The sequence below is a fragment of the Elephas maximus genome, chromosome 14, assembly GCF_024166365.1.
Source record: "Elephas maximus indicus isolate mEleMax1 chromosome 14, mEleMax1 primary haplotype, whole genome shotgun sequence".
NCBI lineage: Eukaryota > Metazoa > Chordata > Mammalia > Proboscidea > Elephantidae > Elephas > Elephas maximus.
Window position 1 is genome coordinate 33,095,512 of NC_064832.1, and position 9,078 is coordinate 33,104,589.

General features: G+C 47.0%; 1 protein-coding gene across 4 annotated transcripts in view; it reads right to left on the bottom strand.

Moving 5' to 3' along the window:
* LRCH1 (leucine rich repeats and calponin homology domain containing 1) overlaps window positions 1–4,675 on the bottom strand; it is a 252,465-nt gene extending 247,790 nt beyond the window's left edge. For 2 of the 4 annotated variants that reach the window (XM_049853153.1, XM_049853154.1), the window contains exon 1: window positions 4,133–4,673. In XM_049853153.1, coding sequence (XP_049709110.1) covers window positions 4,133–4,430 — 298 coding nt within the window. In that variant the 5' untranslated portion in view covers window positions 4,431–4,673. Of the gene's footprint in view, window positions 1–4,132 lie in introns of all 4 variants that reach the window. The other 2 variants (XM_049853156.1, XM_049853155.1) reach the window with 2 other exon arrangements.
* Between the last annotated feature and the right edge of the window lie 4,403 nt (window positions 4,676–9,078).

Sequence of the window (9,078 nt, forward strand, 5' to 3'; positions counted from 1 at the left end):
ACGCTCCACCCCTCTCCTAAAGGAAACCAACTTTCAACAAGTGCCCTGCACAACGAGTCTAAGGGCTTCGTTTTTGTCATCTAGAACCTCTGGCAATTGGCCGCCTTCTCTTTTCCATCTGCTTTTTTTTTTATGTAGCATAGTGGTTAAGAACCATGGCTGCTAACCAAAAGGTCAGCAGTTTGAATCCACCTGGTGTTCCTTGGAAACTCAGTTCTACTCTGTCCTATAGGGCCACTATGAGTCAGAATCGACTTGAACACAACAGGCTTGTTTTTGTTTTTGTAACACCCTTTCAAGGAGCCCTAGTGGCACCAGGGTTATGCGCTGGGCTGCTAACCCAAAAGTTGGCAGCTGGAACCCACCCGGTGGCTCTGTGGGAGAAAGACCTGGTGATGTGTTCCCATAAAGATTACAGCTTAGGAAACCCTACAGGGCAGTTTTAATCTGTCACATGGGGTCACTGTGAGTCGAAAATCAACTCAACGGCGCCCAGCAACAACACTCTTTCAAACTTCTTCATCTGAAACGACACTATTTAATAAATCATCACTAGAAAAAAATTTGCTTCACCGATGTACATTTGTGTATTTCTTTTTATTAGGCCCAATTTTATGCTTCAGTTTAAATTTTATTAGTAGTCATCATTTGTTGTAACGAGCCACCTCAAATCATCAGTCAAGATAGCATGCACATTTAATAAAACATAGATATTAAATCTATGCTGTAAGTCTTCCTACTCATCTTGCAAAATCAGTTTCTTATTTATCTCCCCACTCCCACATTAAACTAGAATGAAAACTCCTTAAGAACATGGATTCTTCTTTTGCTCACTGCTATAGCTCCTGCATCTAGAAGAGTGCCTGGCACTTAATAGGTGCTAGTACATACGTATTAAATGAATGCCGGTTGCATGAATCTCCTCCAGAAAGCCTCCCATCTGTATCTCTCCATCCCCCTTCACTCAGCTTAATAACCAAGTGGTCAAGAACATGAACTCTAAAGTCAGGCCATCAGGATTCAAGTCCCTGGTTCACTAGCAGTATAATCTTGAGCATATTACCTAACTTCTCTCAATATAAATTTCTACATCTCTATAATGAGAATCCACCATCCATCTTTTTAACTCTGTTCAGATAAGCTACATGGCTCAAGACTGCCGTCCTGCCCAGGTGGCTGCCAGAAGAGCTACTTTTACAAGGCACAAACCAAATGGCCTACAGGATACAATTTAACAGGGAGAAAAGGCTTTCCATGTCACTCCTTGTCTTACTTAATTTATGGAAAAGTACACTTTACATCTTAGGACTTTAAAGATCTTCAGATGCCATGCTGATTTCAAGAGACATTCTGAAAACTAAACATCAGCCCAAGAGAAACCACTGTCTTTATTGTGTATATTACTACTCATACTTGCAACTCCACTGAACTCTTTATATATGAGAAATGTTAACACTGTGCAAACTGGGGGTAGTTTTAACTCTTGCTTTATTTTCCTTTTTTGCTCTTCCAAATAAGAAACGGTGCTCCAGTAAACGTTTCTTTTGAACAAAAAAAGTATAACATATGTGGCTTACACCCAGCTTTTGACCTGAGGCAAAGATGTTTTGCAGAAGCAAATCTTTAAAACATCTGTGTATTTAAATTTCATTTAAAATAACTGGCTATGTTGAAAATGTTTTATCTGTACCGGGTTGTCCTGAGTTTCTAAAAATCTAGTCACCCCCTGCCCCAATTAATACTTCATTTTTGGATGAAGTTGGATGCAGTGGTTAAGCTCTGGGTTGCTAACTGAAAGCTCTGTGGTTGGGACCCACCAGAGGCTCCGCAGGAGAAAAGACCTGGCCATCTGCTCCCATAAGATTAAAGCCTAGGAAACCCTATAAGGCAAGTTCTACTCTGTCTTATAGGGCCACTATGAATCCTAATCGACTGGACAGCACACAACAACCAAATCCATTGCCTGTAGACTCATAGCGACCCTAGAGGACAGGGTAGAACTGCCCCATAGGGTTTCCAAGGAGTGATTGGTGGATTCAAACTACGGATATCTTGACTAGCAGCCAGGCTCTTAACCGCTGCACCACCAGGGCTCCACAATAACAGTGACATTAAACCTCTTAGTTTTAATTAGAATTTTCTGAACATTAAACACGTACAAGTGAGGCTCATAATTAAAACTCACAACCTAAGGTCACAAGCAAACAGACAGGAGAAAAGAAACACTTTTAAGCATCTGTCTCACATGGTATGATCTTAACTGAAAGATGTGATCCCTGCTCTGAAAGCTCTGATCTTCTCAAAGAAAGGTCAACACAACCTCCACATCAAGTGCACCTAACTTTGGAAATACACGCCAGCCTAACTGAAGTAGAGAGACAGCTTTCAAGGCGTCCCACCCCACCCCTTCTGAAAGTATACACACATATTATTGATCAAACCAGCTCTATTTTGTGCTAACCATTCCATATTTCATGGTATACTCTATGGAAAAAGGGAAGTAGAGTTTAAAAATCGATTTTTTTAAAAGTCATATAAAGTCATAAAGGCAATTCTTTCAATAGGTTCCTTTTGAGAAGATGTAGCTAAGAGGTCCTATCAAGAGAGACTCCCCAGCTGTTGACAGCTCAACTCTGGAAATTCCCTACTTCTTGCCAATTCCTGACTATCCCTAAATCCAGATTACAAGGCTTAATGACCCTAGAGCGCCCTGTTTGACTTCAGTGACCTCCGAACTCTGTCCAAATATTCATTAGGGCTCTTGATAAATGATTACTTTATTTAAGGAAGGGGAGGGACATAAGCATTTAAAGCCTACGTTTCTAAAACCAACTGCCTGCTCCCTTGCCCCACTCCCTCACTCCCAGGAAACCGGGAAATCTTAAACTGAAAGTCGAACCATCCATATTAACTCTGCAATGAGATTGAGTTTAGGGGGTTCTTTACACTTTTTACACTTACACTAGGCCCACAAAGCAATGACAGCCAGGAAGTGTGAACAGTGACTGGCTCCAAAATGGGCACCCACTGCCCTACGAAGTATCGGACGCTTCCTACTGCACACTCTCCCCAGGGCGCTGAAACCGACAGTCGGAAACCAAGGCAAAGCTGTGTGAGTCTCAAGGCCCGGATCCCAACCCACCGCCCTCCTTCCTGTTTATAGATCCCGCTCCTGTAACTCCAACTACCAAAGAGAAAACAGACGTTTCAGAAATATGTCAACACATGACATAACTTGAAAAAGCGGGCTGCTCATTGGCGCGAGTTACAGCTTGCCGGCTCGCACAGGAAAACCGGCTCATTTTAATTACTTGTCTTTTACTATGCCACGAGGTCCCTTCCAGGGCCCCCGCAAAGATCGGGTTACTGAGAACTAGGTAGCCTCGGTGGTAGAAGCAAAACTGCGTGGGCGGCTTGCGACGGGCGAGTAACGAGAGAGTCGATCAACTCCGAAGTCACTGCCTATTTGAATTCACAACAATCCTGGCGGCTCCTTTTTCGCACAGGCGCAGGCAGAGGAAGCTTTGGCACCTCCTCGCAATCGGCACCAAACTGCCTAATCGCTAGATGATGTCGCCGAGGGGGCTTCGCGGCACCGGGTCGGTGCCCTCGGGTCTACCAAGGGCGCGCCACCTTTGTCTGAGTTTCCCCACCATGATGGGCAACGCCTCGATGCAAAAAAGGCTCGCTCTGGTAGGAGGCGCAGACACGGCTGCCTGCCCCGGGGTTCTCAGCCCCTGCGTGGGGCCCAGGAAGACCAGGCGTCCGCCTGAAACCTCCCACTTCCACTGCGCGTACACAGCGCGCCCACAAGTCCCAGTCCGGGCCACTTCCCTCGGCGCGGCCGGCCCAGGGTGGGGGCCAGGGAAACAGGCGCGCTTGGGGCGCAGCGGCCCGGCGCACCCATGCTCTCCCGGCACCACCCCACGGCCGCCGGGCGAGACGGGGCCACCGTGTCTTCTGCGGGGCTCGCCTTTTCCCGCGCACGCGGGCCCCTAACTCAGTGCCGCACGGCCCGACGTACCCCGGCGAGGCCAGATCTCAGACTGGCCACAATGTCAGAGAAGGCAAGACAGCCAGACAGCCACCCACACCCCAGCTGCTGCCTGCCCCGCGCGCGGCCCTCTCTCACCTGCCTGCACCGTGTCCGAGAGGTCGTGCCCGGGGGCTGCAGTCCTTGGAAATTCCTTCAATTTCCTGGCACTGAGGTTCAACCCCCCAGAGTTCGCCGCCTCCTCCAGCGCGCGCTCCAAACCCCGGTTCAAGGGCAGGTTGAAGCCCCCGCCGCCGCTGCCGCCCCCTCCCCCGGCCCCGCCGCTGGCTCCCGCTCCTCCGTGGTGGTGATGGTGTTGGGGATGATGATGTGGGTGCAGAGCAGCCCCCGAGAGGGCAGCGACGAAAGGTTGGGGTTCGCTTCCCGGCGTCGCCATCTTCTCCCGAGCCCCCCCACCCCGCCCCGCCGCTCCTGCGGGGGGTCACGGCTTTCCCCGGGAGCGCAGACGGCAGCCTGGCTGAGTCCCGGCAGTGCTCCACCGAGAGACGCTGGAAGAACCGGGAAGAGGGTGTGGGGAGGCGCGCAGGAATGGGGGCAGACGGGGAGGCGGCAGCAGCAGCTGGTCTTGAAGGTTTCCTGTCCCCGGGAAGCGGAGGACTGCGGCGGCGGCGGCACCGCGCATGTGTCTCCTCCCCCCGCTCCCTCCTCTCGGCGGCTCTCCCCTCCTCCGCCGCCCGCTCTCGCCTCCTCCCTGCCCCCACGCTGTCAGCCGGCCGAGCCTTCCTCCGCGGCGGGTGCGCGCGCTCGGCGGGGGAAGCGGGTCACGGGGGGCTGGCCGCCGGCACAGATGGGATGTGCAGTTAGGCGCAGCACCCCTCTGCGTTTCTTTTCGCTGCTCCCGGGACAAGAGGTTTCGGAGGGGTCTGAGAAGACGGCGGAGAGGCCAGGGATGGGACTTGAAATACAGTGAGTTCCCAGGGAGGTGAGGTTAATCGCAATTCCCCGCGTCACTTTGGCTACTTGACCCAGAAGTCCTCAAGAGGCAGTTTTTCATTGTGGGGTGAGCACAACAGATCCACCCTCATTTGGGAGAAGAGGTAATAGTAAACAGCTGGCATTTGGGCGCGCCCATGAGCCAGGCGCTTTTCTAAGTCGTCCATGTAAATTATCTCTTTAACTCAGGAACCCCTTGAACAAGCGGACAAGCTGTTTCCCCCAGTCTACAGAGGAAGTTAAGAAACTTGTCTAAAGTCACTCACGCAGTCAGAGATGAAGCTAGATTACGGCTTGTAGCCTTCAGACTCTAGATTTTTTCCCTCCTTCCGTTATACCCTGGGGCTGGACTTAAGCGCGGATAGACGGTGGGGTACAGCAGAATGTTTGTTGAATGATGCTGAAAGCTAGACGCAGGAAAAGAGGACTTTTAAAAATGTAGGTAGTTCTTACGGTGAACAAAATGCATTGCCATGTGAGGGAGAGGGGCTGGCTGATGGCTGAACTGAGTGGTGGCGAAGAGGTTAAAAAGCCAGTAACCCAAGCAACCCAATAATGCGGTCATAGCTTGAGCCTGTAGTATCTATCCATAGCGTCAAAAGTGTCCTTGGGCCGCTTCTTTTCTTGGCCTCTGTGGCGCATGGGAACTGACATGTCGGCTTGCTAGCTGTTCTGCCATTCCCACCGAGCAGTAGGTGCTCAGGCCAAGGCTGGCTCACCAGGAGGTTGGGGAGGGTGGGGGAAGAGGACAGGAAATCTGGCGCCATAAGGCCAAGACCAACTGGAAGATTGATAAAATTCCCCTCCTTTCCCCAAGTTTCAGCTCCAACGCTAGGGACTTGGGTGATTACTATAAACTACTGAGCTTGGGGATATAAGGCTGGAGGTCAGGTATGAAAATAATACAATCCTTGGAGTAGGGCAGTCCATCTTTTAATTAGTAATGCAGAAATGTGATGGCGTAGTTAGAGCTGGAGCTGTGACTTCATTGACATGGCACTAAAGTATTGCCATGATCTATGTCACTTGCATTGACTACATGCAGTCATTCTTGTTAGTTGTCTTTGAGTCAACCCTGTCTCATGGTGACCTTACGAACAACAGAACGAAATGTTGCTCAGTCCTGCATCGTCCTCATGTTCAAGTCCATTGTTGTGGCTGTTGTGCCAATCATTCTCACCCAGGGTCTCCCTCACCCTTGTTGGCCCTCTGCATAACCAAACATGATGCCCTCCTCCAGCGATTGATCCCTTATGATGATGGGGCCAAAGCAAGAGAGTCAGACAGTATTCTCCTGTGATCCATAAGATTTTCAGTGGCTAATTTTTGGAAGGAGATTGCCAGGTCTTTCTTCCTAGCCTGTCTTTGTCTGGAAGCTCCCCTGAAACCTGTCCACCATAGGTGACCCTACTGGTGTTTGAAAGACTGGTGGCAAAGCTTCCAGTATCACAGCAACACACAAGTCACCACAGTGTGAGAAACTGACAGAGAGTGGTGGAAGACTGGCAGAACCCAGTGCCCAGTGCCGTCGAGTCGGTTCTGACTCATAGCGACCCTATAGGGCAGAGTAGAACTGCCCTGTAGAGTTTCCAAGGAGCACCTGGCAGATTTGAACTGCCAACCCTTTGGTTAGCAGCCGTAGCACTTAACCACTGCAGAGTTGCCTTTAATTCCAATGGGATTCTTGGCTGAGAACAAAACATTATACTCAGATGAGAGGAGACAAGCGCCACCTGCTGGTATCCTCCTCCAAAGCCTCTCACCATCCTCTCCCCAGCTCCCACCCCACTCCCAAGGCAGTCTCCCAGGCTTTTAAAAACCAGGTTTCAAAATAATGAGCTATTAAGTATACTTATATCACTTTTCCCAAAACAAGAGTGAGAGGCAAAGACAGACACATAAAAGAATTTCAATGGAAAATCTTCAGCTAAAACCAGGTGATCTATGGTTTTAAAACCAGCTGGCTATGGTTGAGGAAATCTGACAGACCGCGGTTTTAACTTAGACCAAGAATTTTGATGATACGTCAAATAGAGCATAATTTTTTTAAGACCACCAATTCTTTTTTTAGAGGAAATAATGGGTATATGAGTTAATAAAGATTTGCTTGTTAACGAGTGATCAGTCTTACCTTAGCTTGATCTAGTCAATGTAGTCTACTTACTTTACAGATTACTAACGTCTAAATCCCTTTTGGAAACCCTGGTGGTGTAGTGGTTAAGAGCTATGGCTGCTGTACAAAAGGTCAGCAGTTCAAATCCATCAGGTGCTCCTTGGAAACGCTATGCTGCAGTTCCACTCTGCCCTATAGGGTCACTATGAGTCCGAATGGACTCGAAGGCAGTGGGTTTGGTTTTTTGTTTTTTTTTTTTAACTCCTTTCAGGAGGGATCTCTTCATCTTTGCAACTCCCTGTCCTTATCCCAGTGCACACTGAGTATTAGTAATTAATTAAGCATTGTCCAGTAGACCAAGGGTTTTCCAGGTTGCCGTTTGTTAGTACTTCTTTAGAGTTGCAAATGATGTTTCTGAGGGTAGGGGTTTTTCCTTAAAATGCGAGGCTGTACTTGACCCTGGAAACCAATCTTGGTTATTTCCAAAATTCAAGAATCTTGACAAGCTGTTCTCCATTGCTGTCCTGTTTCTTCACTATCTCTTCAATATGGTGGACATCTCAGTTTTTTTGTTGGTTGGTTTTTTTTTAATTATTATTATTATAAATATATATATTAATGACCTTTGCCAATTTAACATTTTTCACATGTACATTTGGTGAAAATAATTACATTGATCATGCAGCCATCACCCATATCTGTTGGGCATCTGTTTTGCCCAACTGTTGAGAAAAGGGGGAAAACAGAAATATATTCAGCTAAAAATTTCGGCTGTTGGTCTAAATGGAGAGAACCTGAAAGCATTTCCCTTGGGAACGGGAACCAGACAAGGATGCCCTTTATCACCGCTCTTATTCAACATCGTACTTGAAGTCCTAGCCAGGGCAATTAGGCTAGAAAAAGAAATAAAGGGTATCCGGATTGGCAAGGAGGAAGTAAAGTTATCACTATTTGCAGATGACATGATCTTATACACAGAAAACCCTAAGGAATCCTCCAGGAAACTACTGAAACTAATAGAAGAGTTTGGCAGAGTCTCAGGTTATAAAGTAAACATACAAAAATCACTTGGATTCCTCTACATCAACAAAAAGAACACCGAAGAGGAAATAACCAAATCAATACCATTCACAGTAGCCCCCAAGAAGATAAAATATTTAGGAATAAATCTTACCAAGGATATAAAAGACCTATACAAAGAAAACTACAAAGCTCTACTACAAGAAATTCAAAAGGACATACTTAAGTGGAAAAACATACCTTGCTCATGGATAGGAAGACTTAACATAGTAAAAATGTCTATTCTACCAAAAGCCATCTATACATACAATGCACTTCCGATCCAAATTCCAATGTCATTTTTTAATGTGTTGGAGAAACAAATCACCAACTTCATATGGAAGGGAAAGAAGCCTCGGATAAGTAAAGCATTACTGAAAAAGAAGAAGAAAGTGGGAGGTCTCACTCTACCTGATTTCAGAACCTATTATACAGCCACAGTAGTCAAAACAGCTTGGTACTGGTACAACAACAGGCACATAGACCAATGGAACAGAATTGAGAACCCAGATATAGATCCATCCACGTATGAGCAGCTGATATTTGACAAAGGACCGGAGACAGTTAATTGGGGAAAAGATAGTCTTTTTAACAAATGGTGCTGGCATAACTGGATATCCATTTGCAAAAAAATGAAACAGGACCCATACCTCACACCATGCACAAAAACTAACTCCAAGTGGATCAAAGACCTAAACATAAAGACTAAAACGATAAAGATCATGGAAGAAAAAATAGGGACAACCCTAGGAGCCCTAATACAAGGCATAAACAGAATACAAAACATTACCAAAAATGATGAAGAGAAACCCGATAACTGGGAGCTCCTAAAAATCAAACACCTATGCTCATCTAAAGACTTCACCAAAAGAGTAAAAAGACCACCTACAGACTGGCAAAGAATTTTCAGCTATGACAT